General features: G+C 50.4%; 2 protein-coding genes across 6 annotated transcripts in view; one reads left to right on the top strand and one right to left on the bottom strand.

The window, feature by feature from the left end:
• The window catches only part of LOC122367595 (peroxidasin homolog), a 67,078-nt gene extending 57,496 nt beyond the window's left edge, over positions 1–9,582 (top strand). The window contains exons 11-24 of one of the 2 annotated variants that reach the window (XM_043340853.1): positions 29–158; positions 665–826; positions 1,528–1,643; positions 2,032–2,183; positions 2,481–2,610; positions 2,815–2,972; positions 4,163–4,272; positions 4,570–4,803; positions 5,130–5,337; positions 5,778–5,970; positions 6,350–6,516; positions 6,795–7,855; positions 8,197–8,533; positions 8,942–9,582. In XM_043340853.1, coding sequence (XP_043196788.1) covers positions 29–158; positions 665–826; positions 1,528–1,643; positions 2,032–2,183; positions 2,481–2,610; positions 2,815–2,972; positions 4,163–4,272; positions 4,570–4,803; positions 5,130–5,337; positions 5,778–5,970; positions 6,350–6,516; positions 6,795–7,855; positions 8,197–8,533; positions 8,942–8,963 — 3,180 coding nt within the window. In that variant the 3' untranslated portion in view covers positions 8,964–9,582. Of the gene's footprint in view, positions 1–28; positions 159–664; positions 827–1,527; positions 1,644–2,031; positions 2,184–2,480; positions 2,611–2,814; positions 2,973–4,162; positions 4,273–4,569; positions 4,804–5,129; positions 5,338–5,777; positions 5,971–6,349; positions 6,517–6,794; positions 7,856–8,196; positions 8,567–8,941 lie in introns of both variants that reach the window. The other variant, XM_043340855.1, reaches the window with a different exon arrangement.
• A 405-nt stretch (positions 9,583–9,987) lies between these two features.
• On the bottom strand, positions 9,988–25,486 carry LOC122367594. Of its 4 annotated transcripts, XM_043340849.1 has the most exons (7): positions 25,339–25,486; positions 21,554–21,637; positions 17,012–17,167; positions 13,615–13,751; positions 12,668–12,931; positions 11,358–12,114; positions 9,988–10,979 (listed from the first exon to the last, which is right to left on the bottom strand). In XM_043340849.1, the coding sequence occupies exons 1-7, from the start codon at positions 25,354–25,356 to the stop codon at positions 10,968–10,970; spliced, it is 1,428 nt and encodes a 475-aa protein (XP_043196784.1). In that variant the 5' UTR covers positions 25,357–25,486; the 3' UTR covers positions 9,988–10,967. The 4 variants fall into 4 exon arrangements, with proteins under 4 accessions (XP_043196784.1, XP_043196785.1, XP_043196787.1 ...); XM_043340850.1 differs by lacking the exon at positions 17,012–17,167 and having other exon boundaries at positions 25,339–25,485; XM_043340852.1 differs by lacking the exons at positions 13,615–13,751; positions 17,012–17,167 and having other exon boundaries at positions 12,668–12,960; positions 25,339–25,467.
• Between the last annotated feature and the right edge of the window lie 119 nt (positions 25,487–25,605).

Raw genomic sequence — 25,605 nt, 5'->3', positions numbered from 1 at the left:
TGACGACTCGACCTCTCTCTCCTCACAGCTGCGGTTCGCCGCGAGAGAGGCCAACCTGACCATCATCAACGTGCAGCCTCAGGACGCCGGAGAGTATCGCTGTGCGGCGGCCAACCACCTGGGCAGGGTGGAGGCGCCCGCTCAGCTGATATTGCAGGGTAAGAGACGGGGGAGGGGAGGGACAGGGGGAGACAACAACCACCTGGGGAGGGTGGAGGCGCCCGCCCAGCTGATTCTACAGGGTGAGGGACCGGAGGGGGGGGGGTACGCCAACCACCTGGGGAGGGTGGAGGCGCCCGCCCAGCTGATACTGCAGGGTGAGAGACCGGGGGAATCGGTCTCGAAAGTACGGGTCATGAGACTGTAATGAGCCTCAGTGCTTGATTCATTGATGAATGAATAAATGAATGAATGAATGAATGAATGGATGGATGGATGGATGAATGGATGGAAGGATGGATGGATGGAATGATGGATGAATGAATGAATGAATGGAGGAAACTAGTGAGACTGGATTTAGGATGATTGACTGGATATAGTTTGTGGGTCTATGGTTCGCGCAATGCGCAATGGTGCATTCTTGCCGTTTTCGGTTAACTAAATGTCAGAGACAAAAAAAAAGACTATATCCTTAACTTGACCTGACCTCTGACCTGACCCCCAGCCATCCCGCGGATCACGTCCCCGCCGCAGGACCAGGTGGTGCCTGCGGGGGCCAACATTGATCTGACGTGCGGCGCCAGCGGGTACCCGGCGCCGGAGGTGGGCTGGCTGCTCAACGGACGACGCATCCGACACAGCTCCCGGGTGGCCGTACTGGCCGGAGGTGAGAGGAGCGGAGAGAGAGAGAGAGAGAGAGAGAGAGAGAGAGAGAGAGAGAGAGAGAGAGGGAGAGAGAGAGAGAGAGAGAGAGAGAGGGGGGAGCGAGAGGGAGAGAGAGGGATGAGGTGTGGAATTCAGAGAGTGAGGGGATACTGGATGACTATGGGTTGCGTGATGCATTTATAACAGCCATAGTGGTGTGTATTTGTCAGCTGCGTGGCACCCCTGGGGTATAATTCTTCATTGCAGACACTCCCTTGTCTCGCTCGACCATTGTATGTATGTACGGACTCGTCCCGTGCCTGGAATCTCTCTGCACTGTCAGACTGTGACGGTCGGCCAAACACTGCGCTACCGGTCTCACGCAGATTCTGGGGTCCATTTATCAGTGGACCGCTCCTCCTGCCGCCGGGCCGGTATCATACTGGCGCCGGGGCAGTGACGAATCACCCGCCCACAGTCGGGGATTATTTATTAATGTCTGTAATACGTCTGGGTGAATGGAATTGCTTACAGCGCATACTGTGCTACAATGGCCAATGCTTGCGGACGGAAACCCTCACTTTTGAATTGTTTTGATTTTATGCATACAAAACTCTGAGTCCTATTCACACAGAAGCACGTGTTATACGCACACTTCTTTCGAGTCCTCTCGGCGCTTCTCGCAGCTCAGTTGATGAAGCACCCCTCCCCCCTTCTCTTCAGGAGGCGTTCTGCGTATCACCAACGTACAGTCGGCAGACGCTGGCACATACACGTGCGAGGCGCGCAACGAGGCCGGCGTGGCGCGGGAGGACGCCGACCTGGACGTCACTGGACGCGTGAGTGATGGACGGGGAAGGGAGAGAGGAGAGGAGTGTGAGAGAGGGATAGGGAGGGCCGTGCACGGGTGAGGACAGGATCCAAACTGTTCCTAGGGGACCTTTATCATAGATATAGGATGAAGTCAGGTCAGGTTCAAGTTGATGCAGAGAAGTATGTCGCAATTCGGTCTTTTTGCTACCTGCCCTTGATTGCGTTTTATTAGTCATTCTGTCGTTTTGTCCAATTTGTAATTTCGGATGACTCATCGAAATCACCGTTCTTACATGGTTTTAAGTGGTATATTGCGCTCGCCACTTTATGTCACTCTGTAGCCTCCCTGACCCCCGCCCCTGACCCCCGCCCCTGACCCCCGCCCCTGACGCCGCCCCTGCCGTGACCGGTCAGGCGGGCCCCGTGCTCAGTGAGCGGCCGCCCGTGACGCTGTCGGCCACACGCGGTGAGAGCATTGCTCTCATGTGCCGCGCCTCGGGCTCGCCCATCCCGGAGGTGCAGTGGAGACTGGTCGGAGGAAATCTGTTCGCCGACGGACGCCACAGGTGAGAGCGGGGGTCGACGGTGAGGGAGGGTCAATGAGGGCTAAGGAAATTTGACGAAGGTTGGTAGGGTGTCACTAGGAAGATGAATAAAGGTTGTTAAGGATGTCACTAGAGTGGAAGATGAGGCAACTCAAGCTGGGGTAATATAATATCGGACCCAGTTGACTTTGTACCAGAAAGTTGCTCTGGGGGAAGGTGGATATCCCTCGACCCCAGTACGTCCTGCGCCTACTACCACAAATATAACCATCTGCCCGCCTAAGCACTAACACTCGGTCCACCCCACCCTCTTCGCAGCTCGACGGTGGATGGGACTCTGACTCTGAGAGACCTGACGCCTCGGGACGCCGGTATATACGAGTGTAACGTCGACAACGGAGTCGGACACGCCGTGGCCACCACTCACCTCAGCGTCCTGGAGCCGCAGGTGGGGGAGAGATGAGAGAGAGAGAGAGAGAGAGAGAGAGAGAGGGGGGGGGAGGAGGGAGGGACAGAGGGAGGGGAGAGATAAAAAGAGACGTAAATAATGGAGAGAGAAGGAAGTCAATGTTTCTTCGACACAGCACGTCGCCGATTTCGCTTCCTTATTCGCCCTCGTCCCCCTCTGACCACTATCTTTCCGCTCCCGCAGCTGTCGTCCTCGTCTCGTCCGGGAGACCGGTTCGTCAGTCAGGGTGCCGCCGAGGCGACTCGGGACGTCGAGATCGCGCTGAACCGTACCTTGCAGCAGCTGTTCGCGCAGCCACGACACCACCGGCGCACGCCGCACGAGCTGCTGCAGATCTTCAGGTTAGAGGCGCCCGCTGTGGGCTTATTGTGGAGTAACGACGACGGGAAGCGATAGAGTTGTGGGAATCATAAATGAGATTGAGAGAAAAGAGATTTAGATTAAGAGAAAAAGTTTCTGCCAGGGGACTGCAAATGTCTATTAGGTTTGGCGTGGATAATGCGTATGTCAACCCACTGAAAGCTACGCCACCCATACGTTTTCCAACAATAAGACGTCAATAACGATGATATCCCGCGAGTTGCTGGGGGGGGGGGGGGCGTTAAACGCCCCCACTTTTTTCGCCGGGCCATAGCATAAAAACGGCGCGCCGCAGGCGCGCCAAATTTTGGGTACCTGTAGGGAATTGATTGAAGTTTATTGTGACAAAGTTTCAAAAAAATCGGTCAGAAAATTTTTGAGATATCGAGGTTTTAGTGACGTCATGATTTCTGAGTTTTCGACCAAAAACGGCATATGTTCAAAAAATCATATAAAATCACAGAATAGACATACAGACATGCCGTAAACGCCATTCGACTGCCAATACCATGGTCAATCAAATGGCTATCTTCGATTATTGATTATCGTTCCGCATTTTCCATAATCTTGAACTGAATCTTGGCAATTTTTCGTGACTACTTCACGACCATGATACATGAATTTCTTAAATTGAACTTTTTGAGCCAAACACGTACTCATATGATAAAATGAATGTCACCATCGTGTTTTACGCCCCAAATTACCTATAAAACATGTGTCACAGGCTGCGAATATCAGTTTTGATTTTCGGGGATATGTGCCTACCCGGTTGACCTGACCTTGACCCTGACCTATGCTTGACTGACCCCTACATGGAGCTGACACTCTTGTAGGCCTTATAAGATGGATTGTGCACCGTTTTGACAGAGTTTATGGCGAGAGGCGCCCATTGCGAAGTCCTGAAGTCCATGCTACTGAAAGCCCGATTTCAGGTGTTTGACCTGACCTTGACCCGACCTGTGACCTCAAAATTCAACTTTAAAGTACTCATCTGAAGCGTCTCGTCGCGCTCTTTCGTTTGCCGCCTCGTGCGTTTCGCTGCGCCTATTGGTTCTCGAGTTATCGGCTGGGGGCGTTTAACGCCCCCCCCCCCCCCCCCCAGCAAACGGTGGGTGGCGAAATACCCCAGCAACTGCCGGGATATATAGCGGCGTTTTGTGTCTGGTCTCAGGTTCCCAACGGATGAGGCTCTGGACCTGGCTCGAGCCGGCGAGATCTTTGAGCGCGCTCTGGAGCTGGTGAAACGACTCGTCGAGTCCGGATCGCACTTCAACCTCACCAGTAAGCGGATGGGCATAGATCTCTGCTATGTTATCCAGCTGAATGGATTTGATTCCGGGCTTGACGCTGGTGTTGATGTAGGAACCATTTGTACTAAAAATATCGGACATGTTTATCTTCTGTTTACTTACCCATCTCAAAAACTTCACCAATGGTTCATCGGTAAAATATTTGTACTGTGTCTCAAATATAAACTACACACCGAACACCATCTAAAACTAGTGCCACTACAGATTATACCACTCAACATGGTGCCTATACCACAGTAACCCCTCCCTCCGTCTCTCTCGTCCCCAGACTACGCGTACGAGGACCTGCTCTCGGCCGGCCAGGTGGAGCGACTGCGGGACCTCTCCGGCTGCTCTGCGCACCGGCGCCACCTCAACTGCAGCAACCTGTGCTTCCACAGCCGCTACCGCAGCGTGGACGGCACGTGCAACAACCTGCAGCGGCCGCTCTGGGGCGCCTCCCTGACCGGCTTCAGACGGCTGCTGCCGGCAGAGTATGAGAACGGCTTCAACACGCCCAGAGGTGGGTAACCGGGGAGGAAGGTGGCCGCGGGAGGGGTGGGTAGGGGCTGTGGCTGCTCGATCTTTGACCAAACGGACACAGGTGATTGATTAAATAAAACGCGATTTTTTGGTCATGATAACAGGCAAAGGAATCGAATACGATCCATTTCGGTTTATTTTTTCATGTCATTGACGGGTGTTTTTGTTAGTTACTTTAAATGCTAATGCTCACATCACACTATAAGCAGTCATGCTATTCTTGATTACAGGTCTCAGCGTTTCACTATTCTGCCCCCTCGGTGAAAGCCGTTCATTTACGCTATCTCCGTCACCTCTCCCCGCCAGGTTTTGACAGCGAGACGCGCTACAACGGGTTCCTGTTGCCGAACGCGCGCTCCGTGTCATCCCGGCTGGCCGCCACAGACACCATCACTGAAGACGGCGAGTTCAGCGTCATGTTGATGCAGTGGGGGCAGTTCATTGACCACGACATGGACCACGCGCTGCCCGCCTTCAGCGAGGTCAGCTTCGACGGACAGCACGAGTGTGACAGGTCAGTCGGAGGAGTAGGAGTTTGTAAATTGTGGATCCGGGGCCCTCGAGGACGAAACTTAGATCTTGGAAAAGGAAGATATGTGGTTTAGACGGTCAAGGGGCGGTCATTTGGGCGCGAGACTGATCATTTTATTAATTTCAATCAGTCTTTATAGCCCTGCTTTGTGCTATGACGGGCCGGGGATATGTTTGTCATTCTCTCGCTAGATGGCACTAGTTGTGTACGCCTGAAGGTAGACTGTACCGCATGACCTGAATTCACACCGGGACGGAGATTAGAGAGCTCCAGCGACCCAGGCTTGAACCAATGCAACACATATTGTGTTTCTTCACTGTTGAAACTTGTTCATCACACTTACATCCCTTCTATCTATCTATCTATCTATCGATCTATCTATCTATATCTATCTCTATCTATCTCTTATCTCTCCCCTACAGCACGTGCCGGAACGACCCGCCGTGTTTCAACATTGCCATCCCACCGGGCGACCGGCGCGAGGCGCACCACCGCTGTATGCGCCTGGTACGCAGCTCGGCAGCCTGCGGGTCCGGATCGACCTCGGTGTTTGGCCACGAGGTGATGCCCAGGGAGCAGATCAACGGGCTCTCCAGCTTCATCGACGGCAGCATGGTGAGATGGTGGGCGCAGAACGGAACAAAGGGTGGAGATGGGAGACGGGATCAGAGATAGTGAGGGCGACTGCAGGGCCGATAGCTGACCTCTGTGTGGACTGTGGAGTGTAGGGAGATGTAAGCTGGCATAGTTCTTTGTATCTGGCGTCTATTCGAGCCTACTTTTTAAACAAGGCTGATAATATCCATCTCATTCCATCTTCTTCATTATTATCTTATAAAATGTTTTGTCTACATTCAGTCCTTTCTCCACCGTTCTAAGCAGTTATAAGCAGTTCTAACCCTGACTGCTAAGCAACCGTCCACCACTTATTACGACTACCTCCCAACGCCTATAACCGCTTCCACCAGCCTTACCAGACGCTCGCCCTCCCCAGATATACGGTAACACGGAGACGCAGGCGCATCACCTGCGTAACCACAGCTACCCGACGGGCCGGCTGCGTAACGGCATCTTCTCGCGGCCCCATCGGCCGTTCATGCCGTTCAACGACGGGGTGCCGGTGGACTGTCAGAGGGATCAGAACGACCGCTCCGATATCGGGTAGGCGGACTTTGAGGAAGGGAGTGGGAGGGAGGAGGAGATCAATGTGTGTTTGAGGTTTTTTCCCGTCTCAAGCCAGTTTACGATTTTTGGTTATTGAGTAAAAGATGGCAAGGGGTGTATCTGACGTAGATTTGTGAGGTTGGAATTGCCCTTGAGCACGACTGACGGTCTTATGCATCCTCGAATAATTCATACATTTGGTTGTAATTGTATAATCTTATTCCCGGCTGTCTGATTCACGCCGCCCGTTGACCGTCGATCGCTACTCTATGCAGGTGTTTCATGGCCGGGGATGTGCGCGCCAACGAGCAACTCGGCCTCTCCGCCATGCACACGGTCTGGCTGCGCGAGCACAACCGGGTGGCGGACCGTCTGGCCGTGCTGAACCCGCAGTGGCATGGCGAGGAGCTGTACCAGGAGTCGCGCAGAGTAGTGGCCGCAGAGATCCAGCACATCACCTACCAGCACTGGCTGCCGCTCGTGCTCGGACCGCAGGGCATGGCGCTGATGGGTCCCTACCGCGGCTACGACCCCTCCGTGGATCCGAGCATCGCCAACGCGTTCGCGACCGCCGCGTTCCGTTTCGGTCATGGTCTGGTGGGTCCGGTGTTGTACCGGCTGAACGAGACGTTCCAGCCGATCCCAGAGGGGAACCTGCCGCTGCACCGGGCTTTCTTCGCGCCCTGGAGGCTGGTCCAGGAGGGCGGGATTGACCCCGTCCTCCGTGGGCTGTTCGCTCGGCCGGCCAAGGCATCGGCGCCCGATCAACTGCTCAACTCCGAGCTCACTGAGAAGCTATTCGCTCTGCACCACCGCGTCTCGCTCGACCTGGCTGCCATGAACATCCAGCGGGGCCGCGACCACGGCCTGCCGGGCTACAACGCCTGGCGGCGCCACTGCGGGCTCCGGCCGGCCGCCAACTTCGCCGACTTTGCGCGCGAGATCCGCAGCGCGCGCGCCCGGGACGAGCTGCGCCAGCTGTACGGCCACCCGGACAACGTCGACCTCTGGATGGGCGGCATGCTCGAGGACCATGTGACCGGCTCCAAGATGGGGCCCACCTTCCTCTGCATAATCGCCGACCAGTTCCGCCGGCTGAGGGACGGCGACCGGTTCTGGTACGAAGCTGACGGCGTGTTCACACCGGCCCAGCTGGCGCAGATTCGGCAGACGAACCTGGCGCGCATCCTCTGCGACAACGGCGACGCGCTGCGCCAGACGACACGTGACGTGTTCCGCGTGCCGGAGCGACAGTCGCCGCGGATCATACAGTGCGAGAGCACGCCTCAGGTGGACCTACGGATGTGGGTCGACTGCAAGACCTGCAGAGGCGAAGGTACGTCAGTTGCACGGAGGTGTGGCGCCGACCCGACGCGGTGATGTTGCTAATAAGAATGTGGTTGGCCTTTTACAACTTATCCGCCTCTCTTTACTATACCTCACGTATACTTTATGTCCATTAGTTAATTCAGTCATTGTTTCTTTCGTTCATCCTTCAAGTCCCTTGCGATCTTAACAGACCAATTTTTCGAAGCATACATAGTGCCCAGTGAATTTCAACAACTCGTCATTTCCAAGTCACGTCAGCTTATGCTCACCGTATTGTGTCGTCGAAATGCCACCGCACTATCGCCCCGGTGTTCTGGCCTGACTCCGACCCTCCCGCTCTCTCTTCAGACTGTGTGAGGGACGGCGCTCGCCCGGGGCGCTCTCGCCGCTCTGTCCTGCTCTCGGCGCACAACCACCTCTCTCCGGAGCCGGAGGCGGAGCAGGAGTCGGGAGAGAAACCCGCCCCTACCCCCACCCCCGCCGCTCTGCCTCCTCCGACGGACATTTACCACGCCGAGGATGTGACCGAGGAGCGAATCCAGGGTCTGGAGGAGATGATGGAGCGTATGCACCGCTCGCTGAGCCGCGTGAGGCGCGTGCTGCGCCGCCTGCGCCGCGATCACCACCAGAGCCGCCGCCAGCAGAGCAGGCGACATCGGCGCGTCATCGGACTGCAGGATGACGGGTGAGAGAAGGACGTCATCAGCCCAGAGAACGGGTGAGGAGGGAGAGAGGACTGGAGGATGACGGGTGAGATGGGAGAGGACGGGGGAGGAGGGAGAGGGGAGAGAGGACTGGAGGGAGAGGGGAGAGGACTAGAGTATGACGGGTGAGGGAGGGAGAGAGGATTGAAGTCAGAATAGGATGGGTTAGGGCGTGGGAAAGGATCGTGATAGCCACTGCTCCAACATTTGAGTTTGATGTGAAGGGTTGTTTTCTTTAATCTGCAGCAAGTAAAGTAAGCGAAAAGTTAATATTTCCAGGAAATGATCAAGGAAGGGTCTGTGTGATACCGAGAGGTCAGCGTGTCTTGAACACACCGGGCTGGTAGTCTGCCCGCCCTCTCTGACCTGGCGGGTCTCCGTCTCGGCAGGCCGGGCCGCCGGACCGTCTAGGCGGCGCCGTGTGTCCGGACAGCGGCCTTCAGTCCGCCTGTGATACTCTACACCCAGTGCCAAACGGCCGGCGAGTCGCCCCGCCGCGCCGATCGGAGCAGCCTCCACTGCCAGCCAGCCGGCCACGTGCCGCCGCCGCGTCCCCCACGGGCCGCCGCGTGTACACGTGCTGCCACGTGCCCCACGGGCCGCTGCGTGTACACGTGCTGCCACGTGCCTCACGGGCCGCTACGTGTCTACACGTGCCGCCGCGTCCCCCACGGGCCGCCGCGTGTCTACAAGTGCCGCCGCGTCCCCCACGTGTCACCTCGTGCTGCGTGTACTCGCTGAGTGTTGTTTTGCGTCGGATGCTAACACCGGGCTTCGGCAAGTGACTGAGAAATAGTCTGTCGGGCGCCCCGAACTGTTTGTTGCTGGTGACCGGTGTTGCCGTCTTGCCGTGTGTGGCTTCGAGCAGTGGCCGCCAGGGGCGCTGTCGGCGCAGTGATGTGTGCGGCGTTTGTCGAGTGTGCTCCTCTGCTTTGAAGCGCTACAGTTGCGTCTGGCGGTGTGCTCCGCCGGAAAAAAATGCTTATGATACTAATGTAGAATTAATACATTGATTTTACACCAGTAAAGAGTCGATGCAAATGTAAGATACCTGCCTGCGCTTTTGGGAGGCCACGAAATAAAGCGGCAGTAGAACCTTTCACCAGGTACGATGTCACCCCTTAGGTACCCGGTGTGTCCCGTGTCTCAGTTGACCCGCGCCCTGGCACTCCGCCCCTCCCGCTGTCCCTGTGCCCCCGGGGTTGCGGTCTCCCATCGTCGGTCTGTCCTCTCCGGTGCCGCACGGGTCAGCGGGCTACAGCTCCGCACTCCCTCTTCCCCAGGGATTCCTATTGACGGGTCTCGGCTGGGAGGATGCCTGCCACCCTATCCTCTTATCCCTGAAAGGCGGCTGATGGTGGTCGGATGAAGCACGGATCCGTGGGGACAGCCGGTGTGACCGAATGTTCCATCAAATTTCGTAAAGCCATTGAGCTACATTACTGACTCGTGGAGGATATATTTTACACATACAAGCCTAAGCTTCATCAATATGACAACGCAACACGGAAACATGTTCCCAACTCCCATTTCTTAAGGACCACCAGTTAGGTCGGCGCGGTGAGACGTACTCTCAGGTCTGTCGGGCATCTGCGTCTTCAATGAAGCTTGGATCAGCCATACGACTACCACTTGGACCACTCGCGTCAACGGACTCGAGTCACTTACTGCTGCTCGTGGCCTGTCGCTTTGCACTGGAACATCTTGACAATAAATAACACAACACTAGATCGGCAGCATAACCTGGCAACCAGCGGGAAAAGGCACTCGTGCCAACGCAGACAACAACGTACCCAAACCCAACCAGGTGAATTGTGCTTCACTTATTCAATTCACGAGAACTAGGGCGGTTTCGTTCCTAAAAACTGTCTGAAACGCTAGAAAAAAAAAAAACAACTTGAAAGCACGCGGAGCTCTAGTCCTGATTTATAGAAGGCACAACTGCTTCACTGAACTTCATTTCAACCACTTACGCCCGCGGCTGACGTCCGCCTTACCAGGCGTCTCCCATGGTGGCCTGCGGCGTGAGCATGGTACCTCACTGGACACGCACCCGTGCCTCAGCGCCGGTGAGCTCTGCGGTCCGTTCGGCGAACGCGCTCCGCCCGAAGGCGGCGGCCGGGTCCAGAGGCGCGGCGCTCCCCACCAGCTCCAGTCGCGCCTGGTCGCCGCCGAACGAGAGCAGTGCCCGGCCGGCGGCGCGCTCCTCCACACGGCCACCGAGCGCTCCAGGTCGGAGCAGGCCAGGCTCCAGCGGCGCACCGGGTCCCGCCCCGCCGGCGCGTCGTGGTCGCGCAGCAGCACCGGGTAGCCGCCGGGCGCCTCCGTCACCAGCAGGTCGCCCTGCTGACACAGCGGCCAGCCGGTGAGCCCGCCACCGCCGACCGAGAGTCGATCGTCAGCCCGACACCACGGTTACTGCTCCATCTGCAGCATACACAAAGGGCAAAGGTAATACTGAGAGCGTCTCCAGAAGTATCATCCCGGGGGTGTTCAGCACGCCAATGTACAGGGTAGGTGACAGAATATGACGACATATCCATCACGCAATCAACAAATATAAGTAGTCATGAGCGTGCATTCATGGCGCGAGTTTGTGTGTGCTGGAGGGAAGGGGGCACAAAGGACTCCTTTAGTACTCGTTTTACCCAGTTTACCGAGCCTTTTTTCAAGAAAGTTTCAAAAGGCTGGCTTCAGTACGGTAGCATATTATCTCATCTTTACGAAATTACAAACCAGCTTTATATCGTTATGCTTACAATGATGCAGATACAGAAAATGACTATGCCAGGATTTTCCACTGACCGTTTCAAAGTCGGCGATTTGGATCCACACGGTGCTGAGACTCTGTGGCTCGGCGACTACCCGCTGTGCCGGTGTACTGGTGTTCACCGCTGCCCACTGGCCGGCCGGGACACACTCGGGTTCGGTCGCGGAGGTGCGCCCGGCGGTGCTGGTCGGCTTCCTGCCGGTCCTGGTGCCCGACCGTCCTCCCCCGGGTGCCGCACCGAAGTTGTAGAAGGCCAACTTCCGCGCAGCCTTTGACATCTTGCTGAACTTGGTGTCAAAAGCTACGACAGCACGGTGCCAGTCTTCCACCTCATCTGAAGTTACAGCTGATTTCAGCACTCGGCGTGTGAAGGAGTCCAGCCGAGCTTTTATCTCGTCTCGCATGGTCTGGAGGTGGTCGTCCGGGCCAGACAGGCTGGCGCTCGGTTCCACGTCTCCATCCGTCTCCTCCATCTCGCCGTCGTCGCCGTCGTGGTAGGCCGTGTCGTCGCCACCGTCAGGCACCGCCGACGGCTGCTGGTCAACACTGCCCGCGGACGGCTGCTGGTCAACACTGCCCGCGTACGGCTGCTGGTCAACACTCCCCGCGGACGGCTGCTGGTCGACACTCCCCGCGGGCGGCTGCTGGTTGACAATACTGTCCGCGGACGGCTGCTGGTCAACACTGCCCGCGGACGGCTGCTGGTTGACACTGCCCGCGGTCGGCTGCTGGTCAATACTGCCCGCGGTCCGCTGCTCGCCGCACTCCGAAGCCAAGAACTTCTTGTGGAGTCTGAACGAAGAAAAAATGATATGCTAGTTTGATATTTGTAAGAAAAAATGCCTCATTTTCCGGGACGTCCCAACTATTGCATTCATGTGAATCCAGCAACCACTGGCGTCACAATTACAAACTATCAAGCACCAAGTACTTAGCGCACCGAATTCGTAGAACGAGCAGTTACTCCTCCAATAGTGGTAAACATGATTTATCTTGATCATCGAAGATCGATTATTTATCATACAGCTGTTAACTTGCATTAAAACAAAATAAACATAGCGTCTACCACGCTCTATAAAACTTTGGCCACGCCAGACAGCAGTCGAGGAAAGCGAGTTTAGTGCGCATAGCAATAAAAAAATGACACAATACGTCCTATCAATTACGTGACTCAACGTCTCATTGCGTATGATCACCCCAACTCCGAGGCTCACGTCAAGACACTGTAATGGGTACCTACGTCAGAATAACTTAAATTTATTCTTTTCATATCTTCAAGAAAGGAATATCTGGCATCCAAGCAGTGACGCGATGCTGGAGCTACCATTAGATTAACATAGCTCACTTGTAGAAGTAGTTTGTATCGGGCAGGATGCCGCGGTCGGCCGCTATCAGCGGGTACCGCTCGCCGTACTCCGCCTGCAGCTGCAGCTTCAGCGTTCGGAGCGCCGTCGCCGGCGAGTGGTGGTGCCGAAACAGCTCCACGATCCGCTCCCTCGTGCGCTCGCTCACCCGACGGAACTTAAGGACCGTCGCCGTCTCCAGCGGGTGGTTGTGTTGGCCCCGAGCCTTCACTTGAAGCGCATAGCCCGCGTCAGGCTTCTTGGACCTGCCAAAAAGAGAGCAAATGCCGCCTTGCTATTGCATGGAAGCACGATTTCGAGACTCTATTATTTTATTTGGCACACACCAAATGTGGAACAAAAATAGGGCACTACTACAAGACAAAATGACAGGAATCTATTATACCTCCCACATCATCTATGTATGAATTATTCACTAATCGCTATATCGAATTACCACTCAACGTGCTGCAGCTACTGCCAGCCTAATACGCCAAAATAAAATAAGCTCAATTTAACTTTTTGGTGGGCATATGTTATCAAATCAAGTCACGCGTTTCGGTTCAAAATACACTTATGTATTTACGGCATGCTAGTCATACACCAGTCATACCCTTTGCAGCCGGTTAAAACGTCATTAAATCACATGATCCGAGGTGATCGTGAAATAAATGACACGGCGGCAAAGCCGAATGCTGAGAAACATTGATTGCGTCAATGAATTTGCTCCTAGTGCGGCATGAAAAACTAGGGTCTCTACATTTTTCATGGGATCCTGCCAAACACTAAAATACCTTATAGCTCTAAAATACCTACAGTACATAACTTGGCCTTCACCATGCTTACAAACAGCATTGTTTCACTTACCTATAGATCACCAATGTATTTTAACCAATCAAGTCCAACTCCCCAAAAAGTTATTTTAAATCAACAACTCCTGAGCACTGACCTGCTTTTGGCATTTTTCTGGAAGGTCACTTTGCGTACGCGTATATCGAGGGTGACGGGGCATCCGGTGTCACGTGGCGAAGCTTTACAAGTCTTGCCAGGCTTTTGCCGAGCATAGTGTTGGCACACGAGCCGCTTCTGCCAAAACAATGCAAACATATTACCAGTATAACGCCTTTTGGGGCGACTAACGGAGCGAGCGAGAGGGTGGGCCTTGCACGTGCGAAATTGCGAGGGGTACCTCCAACTGACTTGTGCACGGCACCCTACTAACTGGTCTCTAGCGATGTGCCAAATTTGGGCACAATCGGCCCAGCCGTTCTCGAGATCTGGAAGCGGCACCCTGCACGTGCGCACGTGCAAAATGGGTCCCAACTGACTTGTGCACGGCACCCTACTAACCGGTCCCTAACCGTGTACCAAATTTGAGCGCAATCGGTCCAGCCGTTCCCGAGATCTGGAAACGACCCCTGCACGTGCGCACGTGCAGCAGCACCCCAACTCTGGCACATGTATATGCAGTGCCTAGTGGGTGCCTACCTACATGCCAACTTTCAGCGCAATCGGCTTAGTAGTTACCGAGATATTGCAACAATTACAAAACTGACACCTCTTCGTTTTGCACGTGGCACGTGCATAAGGGGTCACCCACATGCATCGGGAATAGTCCAATACTTGGTAGAAGGAATTAAGCTACCCTAAAAAAAATTACCGCGTGTAAATCGGTCAAGTGGTTGCTGAGATATAAGCCTCGCAAAAGCGTGACCACGGCCGGCCGGCCGGCCGGCCGCTCATACTCAGAAATTTCCGTTAATCTAAGGAAAGACTACGCTCGCTTCGCTCGCTCCGTAATGATGAAACAATGCACAATGCACAGAGTATGAGGAAAGATGCCAACAGCAAAATGCCGAATTTGCTATTTGACTTTCAAAGTTAAAAAAAAAAATGCACTGTACATATAATAGCTGAACTGCTGGCAACAGGTTGTGACTATATCCTTTTTGCACCCTTTCTGATGTAAATTTATAATAAACAGAAACAACGAAGTCTGTGATTTAATTAACCCGCGCCCCGTAGGAGGGCCGAAACGCCCCCCCCCCCCCCTGTCCTTTTCGGTCGATATCTCCTAAACGGCTGGAGATATCGCCACCAAACTTTCAGGACCCCTCCGGGCATCAATTTTACACATTGTGACCAAAAATTTTTCCAGAGGCTATGACAGGTTGGCCACAAATGACGTCAGAATGACGTCATGTTCTGTCATTTTCGACCGAAAAAAGACCTTCGCGAGAAGACCTGTCAGGCCTACAGCTTTGAAGATACAGAAAGATGATCGAAACATAAAAGGTGTAGAATTGACAGGGCTACAAAACTGCTATCTCGGTTTTTTGAAATTTTTGAGTTTTGACCCCAAAAATAAAAAAACATTTTTTTTGGATATATTAGCCAAAAAATCCAAAAAGTTTGAGTTTCGAAAAAACCGGAATATATGTGATAGTACCTATCGTCTTCTATCAACATACCAAATTTCAGATCGATACCTCGTTTTTGGCCAAGTTATAGCGAAAAAAAACTGTTCAAAAATGATGACGTCAAAATTTCAAACTAAATTTTTGGCAATTCTAGACCTCGTAGAGCAAAACAAAGACCAACATTAGCCTCCCCGTGACGAGCTGCATCGAATGGATACCCGTTTTATGCAAAAATATCAACTTTGAAATTTGACCTAATTTGACCTGACCTTCACCAAAACGTGACCTAGGCTGGCCCCAAAGACTGCCTAACCCACATAATCGCATTTGTCATGTAAAATGGACCATAAAACATGCATCACACGACACTTTCATATTGTGACCCCCCGTGACCTGACCTCGCTGTTACCTGACCTGGTATCAGTGACCTCAGATAGCAAAGTATGTGTGTGACGAACAATGTAACATCGATGGTTTTCAATAAATTACCAATTTACTCGATTTCACAACACATTTCTTGAAATGCCTGTGAACGGTGAAAATCTGACCTTTGACCTGACCTGTGACGTCATCGGTTTGACCTAGGTCAATGAAATTTGGTCACAAGGTAGTTCCCGGGTGGGGCTATCGAACGCCGTTTGAATTTTGAAAATCGGCCAGTAACTTTCCGAGATCTTAGGGGGGGCCGAAACGGGCCCCCCCCCCCCACGGATGGTAGGGTCCGCCGGTAGCCCTACGGGGCGCGGGTTAACCCGCGCCCCCGCCCCGCTGGGGCTCCCGCCCTGCTGGGGGGGGGGGGGTTGAACACCGCCTCCTTTTAACTCAGCTCCTGGGTCACATAGCGACACGCGGTAGGGGGCGTTCGAAAGAGCGTCAAAAATAGTGATGACATGGCTCCAATCTCCTTTTAGGTCAGGTCAAAGGTCAAGTGACCAGAGGTCATCAAGGCCAAATTTCGATAATTTTCAACAAGCCGGCGCATAACTCGGAAACGAATGGAGCTACAGCGCCCCAGAAAAGCATATTTGATAGCCCTATTAGCGCTCTTTTTAAATACTTTCTAAGATTTGACCTAAGGTCAACAGCTTGGCCTGCAGGTGGAAACAACTGCCAAAAAAGACGATTTTTTGCGGAAACCGTTTTCCGCAATAACTTTTCTCTTAGAACTCGCACAAGCTTACTTTTACCGGCATCGTCTTCCTCTCGTCAAGACGCGTTGAATAAAGTATGTTTTGACCTTGAAAGGTCAAGTTAAAAATCTGACCCCACCTCAAGATCCTGGCCGGAAAAGGCTGTGCTGCACGTCAGCCGATCCATATTGTCAAGCTGAACAAATTGAAAATGTTTTTTCACTCCAGCATGCCTCTATCAAACGTTATTAGCGAAAAACTGTCGCATAGGTACCCATTGTCACCTGAGATGACTAAAGCACACAAGCAGGGGTCACGGGTGTCATTTTCCGATAAGGAGTGTCATATTTAACTTGTGCCTCGGTGTTATCGAGTGTTTAGGATGATGTTTGTCCAAATACGCGCCTTTCATTTTTTTCCGTAGTCACAAAATTGATCTCACATTAGGTCACCGATATAAAAAATTGTGTTATACATTTGATGCATACTGCTGCCTTTATACATTACTGAAAGTTTCAAAGTGATCCATCCACTGCAAGCATTGGAACTGTTTCTGACCCCCTGAGGTGAGTTCACTTGACGTGACCCAGTGTCCTGACCTTGAAAGACCTCGGTCTGCAATTTTCACAGCATGTGAACATGCTTCACGAGGCTATTTTGAAATATCCACGAAAAACCATGGGGGTATTCAAACACCCCCGGTAGGGCGCGGGTTAATAGATTTCCAGCAACATTAGAGTAAAGTTATAGCAACTGTTTACTACAGTGTCAAATAATCAGACTAATGCATACATACATAACAAAGAACCCAGGGATTCATACTCCTTGCTGACCCAGTGGTCATGACAGAAAAAGATGCTTTGGTTTTTTCTTCAAACAGGCGGAGCCATTCCTTGGCACTGGCTTCAGTGGATGCACAGCGGACAGCAATCACTTTGCCAGAAAACAACTCCTGCAAAACAGTAGTAGAATGAAGTAATGAACAAACAAAACCTGTATACTGCACTGAATGAGCAGAGCCCAGAGGGGTAGAGGGTGGAAAATAAGAGTAGCACACAAGACACTCCATAAATCTGCTACTTTATCAAAATATAGATGATGCCTTCATATAATAACACTGATTATACTAATAAATGAGTACTGACTAGGTACTGATGCTTGAATCAAATCAAAATGCTTTTATTAGCGACCACCTCAGAAATATTGCAGTCTCGAGTTCCATGCTCGCTGGCTATCGTTCAGACCACAGTATGATTACCTTACACATAAATGTTCCGCAAAGGAGAAGAGGCCCGGGCTTGTGGAAGTTTAACGACTCTCTGATTGCGGATGCTTCGTATGACAAAATCGTCAAAGATCTAATAGTGAATGTAATTGCTCAGTATGCAATACCGGTCTATTCGGAAAAATACATGTCTGATACAGTTAACTTCGAATTCATTCAGTTTACAATAAATGATAATCTTTTTTATGAAACGTTACTTATGCTAATTCGCGGGGAAACTGTGAAATATTCAAAGCAAAGGGCTCGAAAATACAGAGAAAAGGAAACGAAAATCTGCAATGAAATAATGTCAATCCGAAAATCGCTAAACGATTATCCGAACCCAGAAAATCTTAAACGTTTAGAAGATAAACAAAAGGTTCTGGAAGAACTGCGTAAACCAAAAATTCAGGGCCACATTACTAGATCCAGGGTTAACTGGCATGAAGAAGGCGAAACATGCTCGAAATACTTTTTGTCACTCGAAAAGAGAAATTCAACGAGAAAAACAATTAATGCTCTTAAAACGAACGACGGTGTTATCACTGATAAAGAAATGATACTCAAATATTTTTCAGATAACTTGAGAAATAAGTACAGTAAGAACAGTAACAATGCCAATCCTAATGAATACTTACAAAACAACATAACATGTAAGCTTTCAAACGAGCAAAGTCGTGCGTTAGACGAACCAATATCCTTTAATGAACTGCAGTTAGCCCTAAAAAGTATGAAGAGTGGTAAAAACACCAGGATCAAACGGCTTTACGGCCGACTTCTTCAAACATTTCTGGTCATATATTGGTTGCTTTCTGTACAGAGCTTGGTTAGAAAGATTACAAGAGAATAAAAATTTGGTTACTCATAATGAAAGCATTGTAACTCTCATTCCCAAGCCCGGCGTCGCCCCAGACTCTCCAAAAGGTTGGAGACCGATATCGCTCCTCAACGTTGACTTCAAGATAATTTCAGCTGCAATTACGAACAGATTAAAAACGGTTATTCACACAATAGTTTCGCCCACCCAAACAGCGTATATACCTGGCAGGTTCATAGGTGAAAATACTCGTTTATTGTACGATGTTATTGAACATTTAAACAGCACAAAAGATGCTGGCATCATCATGGCAGTAGATTTTGAATCGGCATTCGATACAGTAGATTGGGAGTTTTTGACTGAGGCCTTAAAAAAGTACAACTTCGGCCAATACTTCCGGAAATTAATAAGTGTTCACTATTTAAATCCAGACCTGAATTCGCGGATAGTACTAGAAGGAAGCCTCGGGTCAAAAATAGCTATGAGTAGGGGTATCCGTCAAGGTGACCCAATTTCTGGTTATTTGTTTGACTTAATAATGGAGCCCCTCGCAAATCAGTTAAAATGTTCCACGCGCTTTGAAGGAATTCGTATAGGCAGTCTTGAGGTAAGAATCTCTCAGTATGCGGATGACCTTATAGTCTGCTCAAGTCCGGATTCGAACTCATTAGAAGGTGCGTTGCATGAGCTAAATGAGTTCACGAGAGTGAGCGGTTTGAAAATAAACGTGCAAAAAACGAAATGCCTACCAGTTGGTGAGGTTGACTCAAGTGCTATAGTTAATCTCGGACTGAGCACCGTGAGCCAACTTAAGGTGCTTGGTATACTGTTCAGCAATTCAAATCAAAATATTTCATCAATTAATGTGGAAACGATTCTACCAAAGATAAGTAAAGAAATAGCCCAATGGAACAGAAGAAACCTAACATTAATTGGGAAAATAACTGTTGTAAAGTCATTGTTGGTTGCAAAACTCGTGCATGTGCTAACAGCCTTACCTAACCCCAGCGACGAGGTTCTAAGAAAAATTAACAGTATCCTTTTTCGCTTTGTTTGGAATAATGGACCAGATAAAATCAAAAGGTCGTGGCTTGTGCAAAATTACGAGTGCGGGGGACTAAAGATGATCGACGTTAGATCATTTTTGTCCAGCCTGAAGTCAACCTGGGTAAAAAGGCTCTACTGTGCCGACAGTCAGGTGACATGGGCAAACATTGCTAAACTAAAACTACCCCCAATAGAAAATCTCGTATGCTTCGGATCAACAAAGCTAAAAGAACTAGAAAAAAGGACGAGGAACAACTTTTGGAAAGACGTAGTAAGAGAATGGGCAAATTTTTCTGCCGCCTACATACCAGATGGAGACGAAATTCTTTCCGATAAGATATGGTTTTCGGACAACACTAAGTACAAAAAGACCTTTGTGAGAGATTGGGACAGAAAAGGGCTGCGGTTCATAGGACTTGTTTTGCAAAGAGACGGGCTTACTATACAGAAGGGAACAAATCAACTCCATGTATAATATACAAATGACGTTCTTATGCTACTCTCTCTTATGAGGAGCATACCAGCTGACGTTAAAAACGTAAAACAACGGATAGAGGCACCAGTTCTACCTTTCAAAATTGCGTTACTTTCCGAAAAGTCAAAGATATCGAAAATAGTTTACAAAAGCCTTGTCACGGCACTCTACGCGAAACAAAGAGAGAGACCATCTAAAGTAGAACAAAAGTGGGTGAGAGATGTGGGAGACATGCACTTTGGCACCATGAGAGACATACGCCTCTCAACCAAAAATAGTTATTTGCAAATCTTCCATTTCCGAACAGTGCACCGAATAGTAGCCACGAATACATTTTTATATCGTATCGGAAAAGCGGACAGTCCATTATGCACTTTTTGTGAAATGGAAGATGAAACTCTTTTACATGTGTTGTGGAGCTGCGATGTGGTGCAGCGCTTTATTAAAGAGGTTGAAGCACACTTAACATCCACATTTAGCATTGTTTTGAATGCAAAAAAAGAAACATGGTTCTTCCCTCGTCTCCCGAGCGAAGATAGGTTGAAGATATTGATAATAACATTAGCTAAACGTGTGATATTGCGCTCAAAGTATATAAACGTCCCCCCTAGCATGTCACTATTTTTGTCACTACTGAGAGCTGAAGCATCAGTAGAGAAGAACGCTGCCGTCAGGCGGCAGACTTTAGATAAACACGAGACCAAGTGGGGCAGATTAGCTGGCATTCTTGAAGAATAAATCAGAATTTAGCAGCAAAATTTAGCGGATTTCCTGCAACATTTTCCCGAATTCAAAACTTGCATACACCTATCACCCCCTCCCCTCCTCTTCCTACCCCCCCCCCCCCGACCTCCACCCCTTGCCCATATTATCACTTCACCCACTGATTCGGCCCCACATTATGTGTTCGTAACCGTCCCTTGGACGCTGCCGAGCCCGTGTGGCCGTCGCCGCCGCAAGCTAGCCCGCTGGGCCTGTGTCGCCGCTGCCCTCGCTGGGATGTTGTCGCCGCTGCCCTCGCTGGGGCTATGCTGCCGCCGCCCTCGCTGGTGACGTGTCGCCGCCGCCCTCGCTGGGCCCGCGCTGCCGCCCACCTGTCGGTAACCTCTATCCTTGCGCAATCTGATTTGTGTCAGCTAAGGCTTAGATGTACGCTTGTAGGCTTAGATGTACTCTTTTGGGCTTAGGTGTACGCTGGTAGACCTAGGTACATGCGCCTGTAAGGAGGGAGCAGAGCTGAATGCCGCTGAGGGCGGTTTAGCCCACGACTGCCCTCTGTGTCAGCAGGCATGGTATTTATAAGGACACAGTCACCGGTTGCGGACAAGGGGCAGTGCCGGTAGACTATCGTACGAAGATGTTATCATTCCATCTTCCATAAGTTTGTTGCTGGCAGTCTCGCGAGTCACGTGCGGGAATCTCGCGCGTGTGACGTCGTCACATACTGCGCCGCGTCAGTCCAGCGGGCGGTCCGTAAGAGGCGCCTGACGTCCGTGATGTGCGCACAAAGTGCCTGCGTCGCCCGGTGATGTGACGTCTGTTGATGATATCGAACGAAGATGGACTGGTCTCACCGTGTGTACTGATGGAACAGACGTGGTTCTGTGCGGTCGCGGAACTGATGGTGGGAATGATGTTGATCGTGTGGTGTGGCGATTATGATGGTCGTGATGGTCATGATAATAAAAATTAAAAAAAAAAAGAATCAAAATGTAAACAACAGTTTCACACTAACCTTATGGATGTTCGGGAACATTCCCATCCTTTCACATAGGATATAAGAATGGCCACCCTTGCCCTTCACTTCGTGATATTCATTCTGAAAGCAAAATATAGAGTGGTTAACTTGTGTACCTTTTGTAGAGCTATTAGTTAGAGAACTTAGCCACTCATACTCCAGCAACTTAGCATCCAAGCTCGTGGAAAAGCCAAGTTTGTAATAAGCTTGCTTTATATGTAACCAATGCCCAGGTGAACAGTGATTAATCAAACCCTCGCCCCTATATGGAGGAGGGGGTCGAACGGACCCCCTCTCTGTTTTTCGCGAATAACTCGCCTACAAAGCGGCTGATCGCGACGAAACATTCAGTACCTCAGAGTTTTTTTTTTCAATTTTACACCTTCCCTGAAAGTTTTATGACCCTGAACCAAATCACCTATTTTTCGAGACTATGTTTGGCCGGAATCGCGATTCAACGTATGTCGGCTCGCATAAGCCGCGCACATGCAGATATTTTTTGTGGTGGTTTCAAGCGTTCGAACATGTGACATGGTGTTGGTCCCATGCATTATGGTGGGTGTCAAGGTCACCTGAAGGTCAGGTCAGGTCAGGTCACAGACCTTGACGACTTCGGTTGACTTTTTCGAGCTTTATATGTTTCTGGGCTAGTTTTGGGAGCTGATATCAAATTTAGCAACCATTTGAACATGAGCGAAGTAGTTTTGGTACTTCGTAACATGATGTTACAAAACTGTGCGTGACAGTTGGCACTTACTATGAACACTTGGCAGGACACCTACCTACTGGCTGACCTGACCTGACCCGACCTGGCCTAAATACATGGACATCATCTGTGATAAAAATAATATGAAATTTGTAACCAGCACCCCGAAAAAAAACATAGCAACCCCACTTTACAATGTTACAACAGGTCCTGATTTTCCCGAATTTCGGGTCATTGACCTGATCAGTAAGGTCAGCCAATGACCTAGGTCCTTAACCCTCGCCGGCACAGGCCATTTTGCGTTTTTCGACGGCACAAGGGGGTGGGGGGTTGGTTGGTTGGTACAACCCCCTCCCCTCGCGTTTGGCCCCTGATAGAGCTAGAGCTTCGCGAAAAAAAAAAAACGAGCGTGTTGCCCGTCACGAGAGGAAGCTGATGATACCCAATTTTAAGGTCCTAGGTCATCGGTTGACCTTCCAGGTCAGGTCAATGACCCAAAAGTCGGGAAAATCGGGACCTGTTAGAAAGTCGTAAAGTGTGGCTGCTATGAGGTTTTTCGGGTTGCTGATTACGAATATCGTGTTATTTTTTTCACAGATGATGCCTTTAAGTACTTTGACCAGGTTGGGTCAGGTCAGGTCAACCAGTAGGGGTCGTGACGGGTATTCGTAGTATGTGTCAACTGCCTCCGACAGCTTCGTAACATGTTACGAAGACACCAAAACTACTTCGTAAATGTTCAAATGGTTGCTAAATTCGAATTCAGCTCCAACAACTAGCCTAGAAACATGTAAAACTCGAAAAGTGAACCGAGGTCACCAAAGATGAATGACCTGACCTAACCTTCAGGTGAAATTGACCTTCACTCTAATGCATGGGAGCAACATCAAATCACATGTTTGAACGTTTGAAACACGAAAAGCTTGCAAATGCGCGGCTAATGGCGACCGACACATGCGAATCACGATTCCGGCCAGACATGGTCTCAGAAACAAGGTCACAGATCAAAGGTTATTTGAGTCAGGGTCATGAAATTTTCAGGTTAGGTGTAAACTTGATCAATGCGAGGGTGCTGAAAGTTTCGTCGCGATCGGCCGCTTTTTGCGCGAGTAATTCGCGAAAAACCTTAGGGGGGTGCAAAAACCCTGGCGTCACCGGCAATGTTTTCGTTCAGGGTTGGCCGACTCAAACCGATTCAGATCGACTCAGACCGACTCAGATAGACTCAGAACGACTCAGACTGACTCGGATCGACTCAACCGGCTCAAATCGATTCCGATCGACTCAGACAGACTCAGAACGACTCAAACCGACTCAGGCAGACTCAAACTGACTCGACCGACTCAAACCGATTCAGATCGACACAGATCGACTCAGATAGACTCAGAACGACTCAGACTGACTCAGACCGACTCATATTGATTCTGATCGACGCAGACAGACTCAGAACGACTCAAACAGACTCAGGCAGACTCAAACTGACTCGACCGACTCAAACCGATTCAAATCGACTCAGACCGACTCAGATAGACTCAGAACGACTCAAACTGACTCAGATCGACTTAACCGACTCAAATCGATTCCGATCGACTCAGACAGACTCAGAACAACTCAGACAGACTCAGGCAGACTCAAACCGACACAACCGACTCAAACCGATTTAGACCGACTCAGACAGACCCATCGGTTTGACCTGAATCATCAGACCTGAATCGGTTCGAGCGGTCGAGTCAGTTTGAGTGTGCCTGAGTCGGCTTGAGTCTGTCTGAGGCTGTCTGAGTCGTTCTGAGTTTGTCTGAGTCGATCGGAATCGATTTGAGTCGGTTGAGTGGGTCTGAGTCAGTTTCAGTCGTTCTGAGTCTATCTGAGTCGATATGAATCGGTCTGAGTCTGCCTGAGCCGGTTTCAGTCTGCCTGAGTCTGTCTGAGTCGTTCTGAGTCTGTCTGAGTCGATCGGAATCGATTTGAGTCGGTTGAGTGGGCCTGAGTCAGTTTGAGTCATTCTGTGTCTATCTGAGTCGGTCTGAGTCTGCCTGAGTCGGTTGGAGTCTGCCTGAGTCGTTCTGAGTCTGTCTGAGTCGATCGGAATCATTTTGAGTCAATCGATTTGAGTCAATTGAGTCGGTCTGAGTTAGTTTGAGTCAGTCTAAGACTGAGTAGATCTGAATCAGACTCAGTTTGAGTCGGTCAAGTCAGTTTGAGTCTGCCTGAGTCGATTTGAGTCTGCCTGAGTCCTTCTTTACGTTATCTTCTCTTACCCAGTGACGTCACAGGCACAGCATGCTTTGGCCTGGCACGGCGGCCTGATACAGGAAACTTTAGCCTCAAACGAAAAAGCTACCGGTGACGCCAGGGTTACCGATACCACCTAACCTTTCCAGAACTATCTCACTTTAATATCTGCATATGTACCTCCCATGTATAGCCTTGCTCCTATGCTACGGTAACATTGAAATTATAAATAACAGGAAATAGCCTCCACTGCCTCCACATTTTATTTCAGGCGGATGCCAGTCGGGAAACTATGGTAAAATCTGCTATTTTTAGCAGTCTGCTATTTATAGCAGAAATCTGCTAAAATGGGTACGCATGTGACGTCATCGTACCCAAATATAGCAGATTTGGGTACGGCCCCATACAAAAGCAGATCTGCACCCTAATTGAAGCAAATGCGCATCAAATGCCTGGCAGACTCATGATGAGAATAGTGCTGAGAGTGATCTCTGCTATTTTTGTTCAGATCCGACTATTTTCAATTCATTATTTGAAAATAGTCGGATCTGAACAAAAATATCAGAGGACATTCTTAGCACTATTCTAATCATGAATCTGCCAGGCATTTGATGCGCATTTGCTTCAATTAGGGTGCAGATCTGCTTTTGTATGGGGCCGTACCCAAATCTGCTATATTTGGGTACGATGACGTCACATGCGTACCCATTTTTAGCAGATTTCTGCTAAAAATAGCAGACTGCTAAAAATAGCAGATTTTACCAGTTTCCCCGACTGATGCGGCATGTTGATGTACCTGTATTAATTCGGGCAGAAAAGAAGTCACAGGGCATAGTCCACTTACCTCTGAAAGCAGCAGCATAGCAGCAAAATTAAAATATTAAATATTTCCGACCGTAACGACACCCGATCCCCCTATATCAATATCAATAAAAAAAACACCTATCAACACAAATAGGGCTTTGGGTGGGCTTTGGTGAGAATCAAGGTGCGAATGAAATCATGTGACATTTCTGGCTGTAGACGTCATAAAAAGTATTTTCGCAGCTGTTCTATGACGCATTTGTAGTTTTATTTTTGTACAAAACATTATGAAATCCTCCCTTAAACC

The sequence above is a fragment of the Amphibalanus amphitrite genome, unplaced genomic scaffold, assembly GCF_019059575.1.
Source record: "Amphibalanus amphitrite isolate SeventyFive unplaced genomic scaffold, NRLGWU_Aamphi_draft 000879F_arrow, whole genome shotgun sequence".
Lineage (NCBI taxonomy): Eukaryota > Metazoa > Arthropoda > Thecostraca > Balanomorpha > Balanidae > Amphibalanus > Amphibalanus amphitrite.
This window is presented reverse-complemented; position numbering and strand designations above follow the sequence as displayed.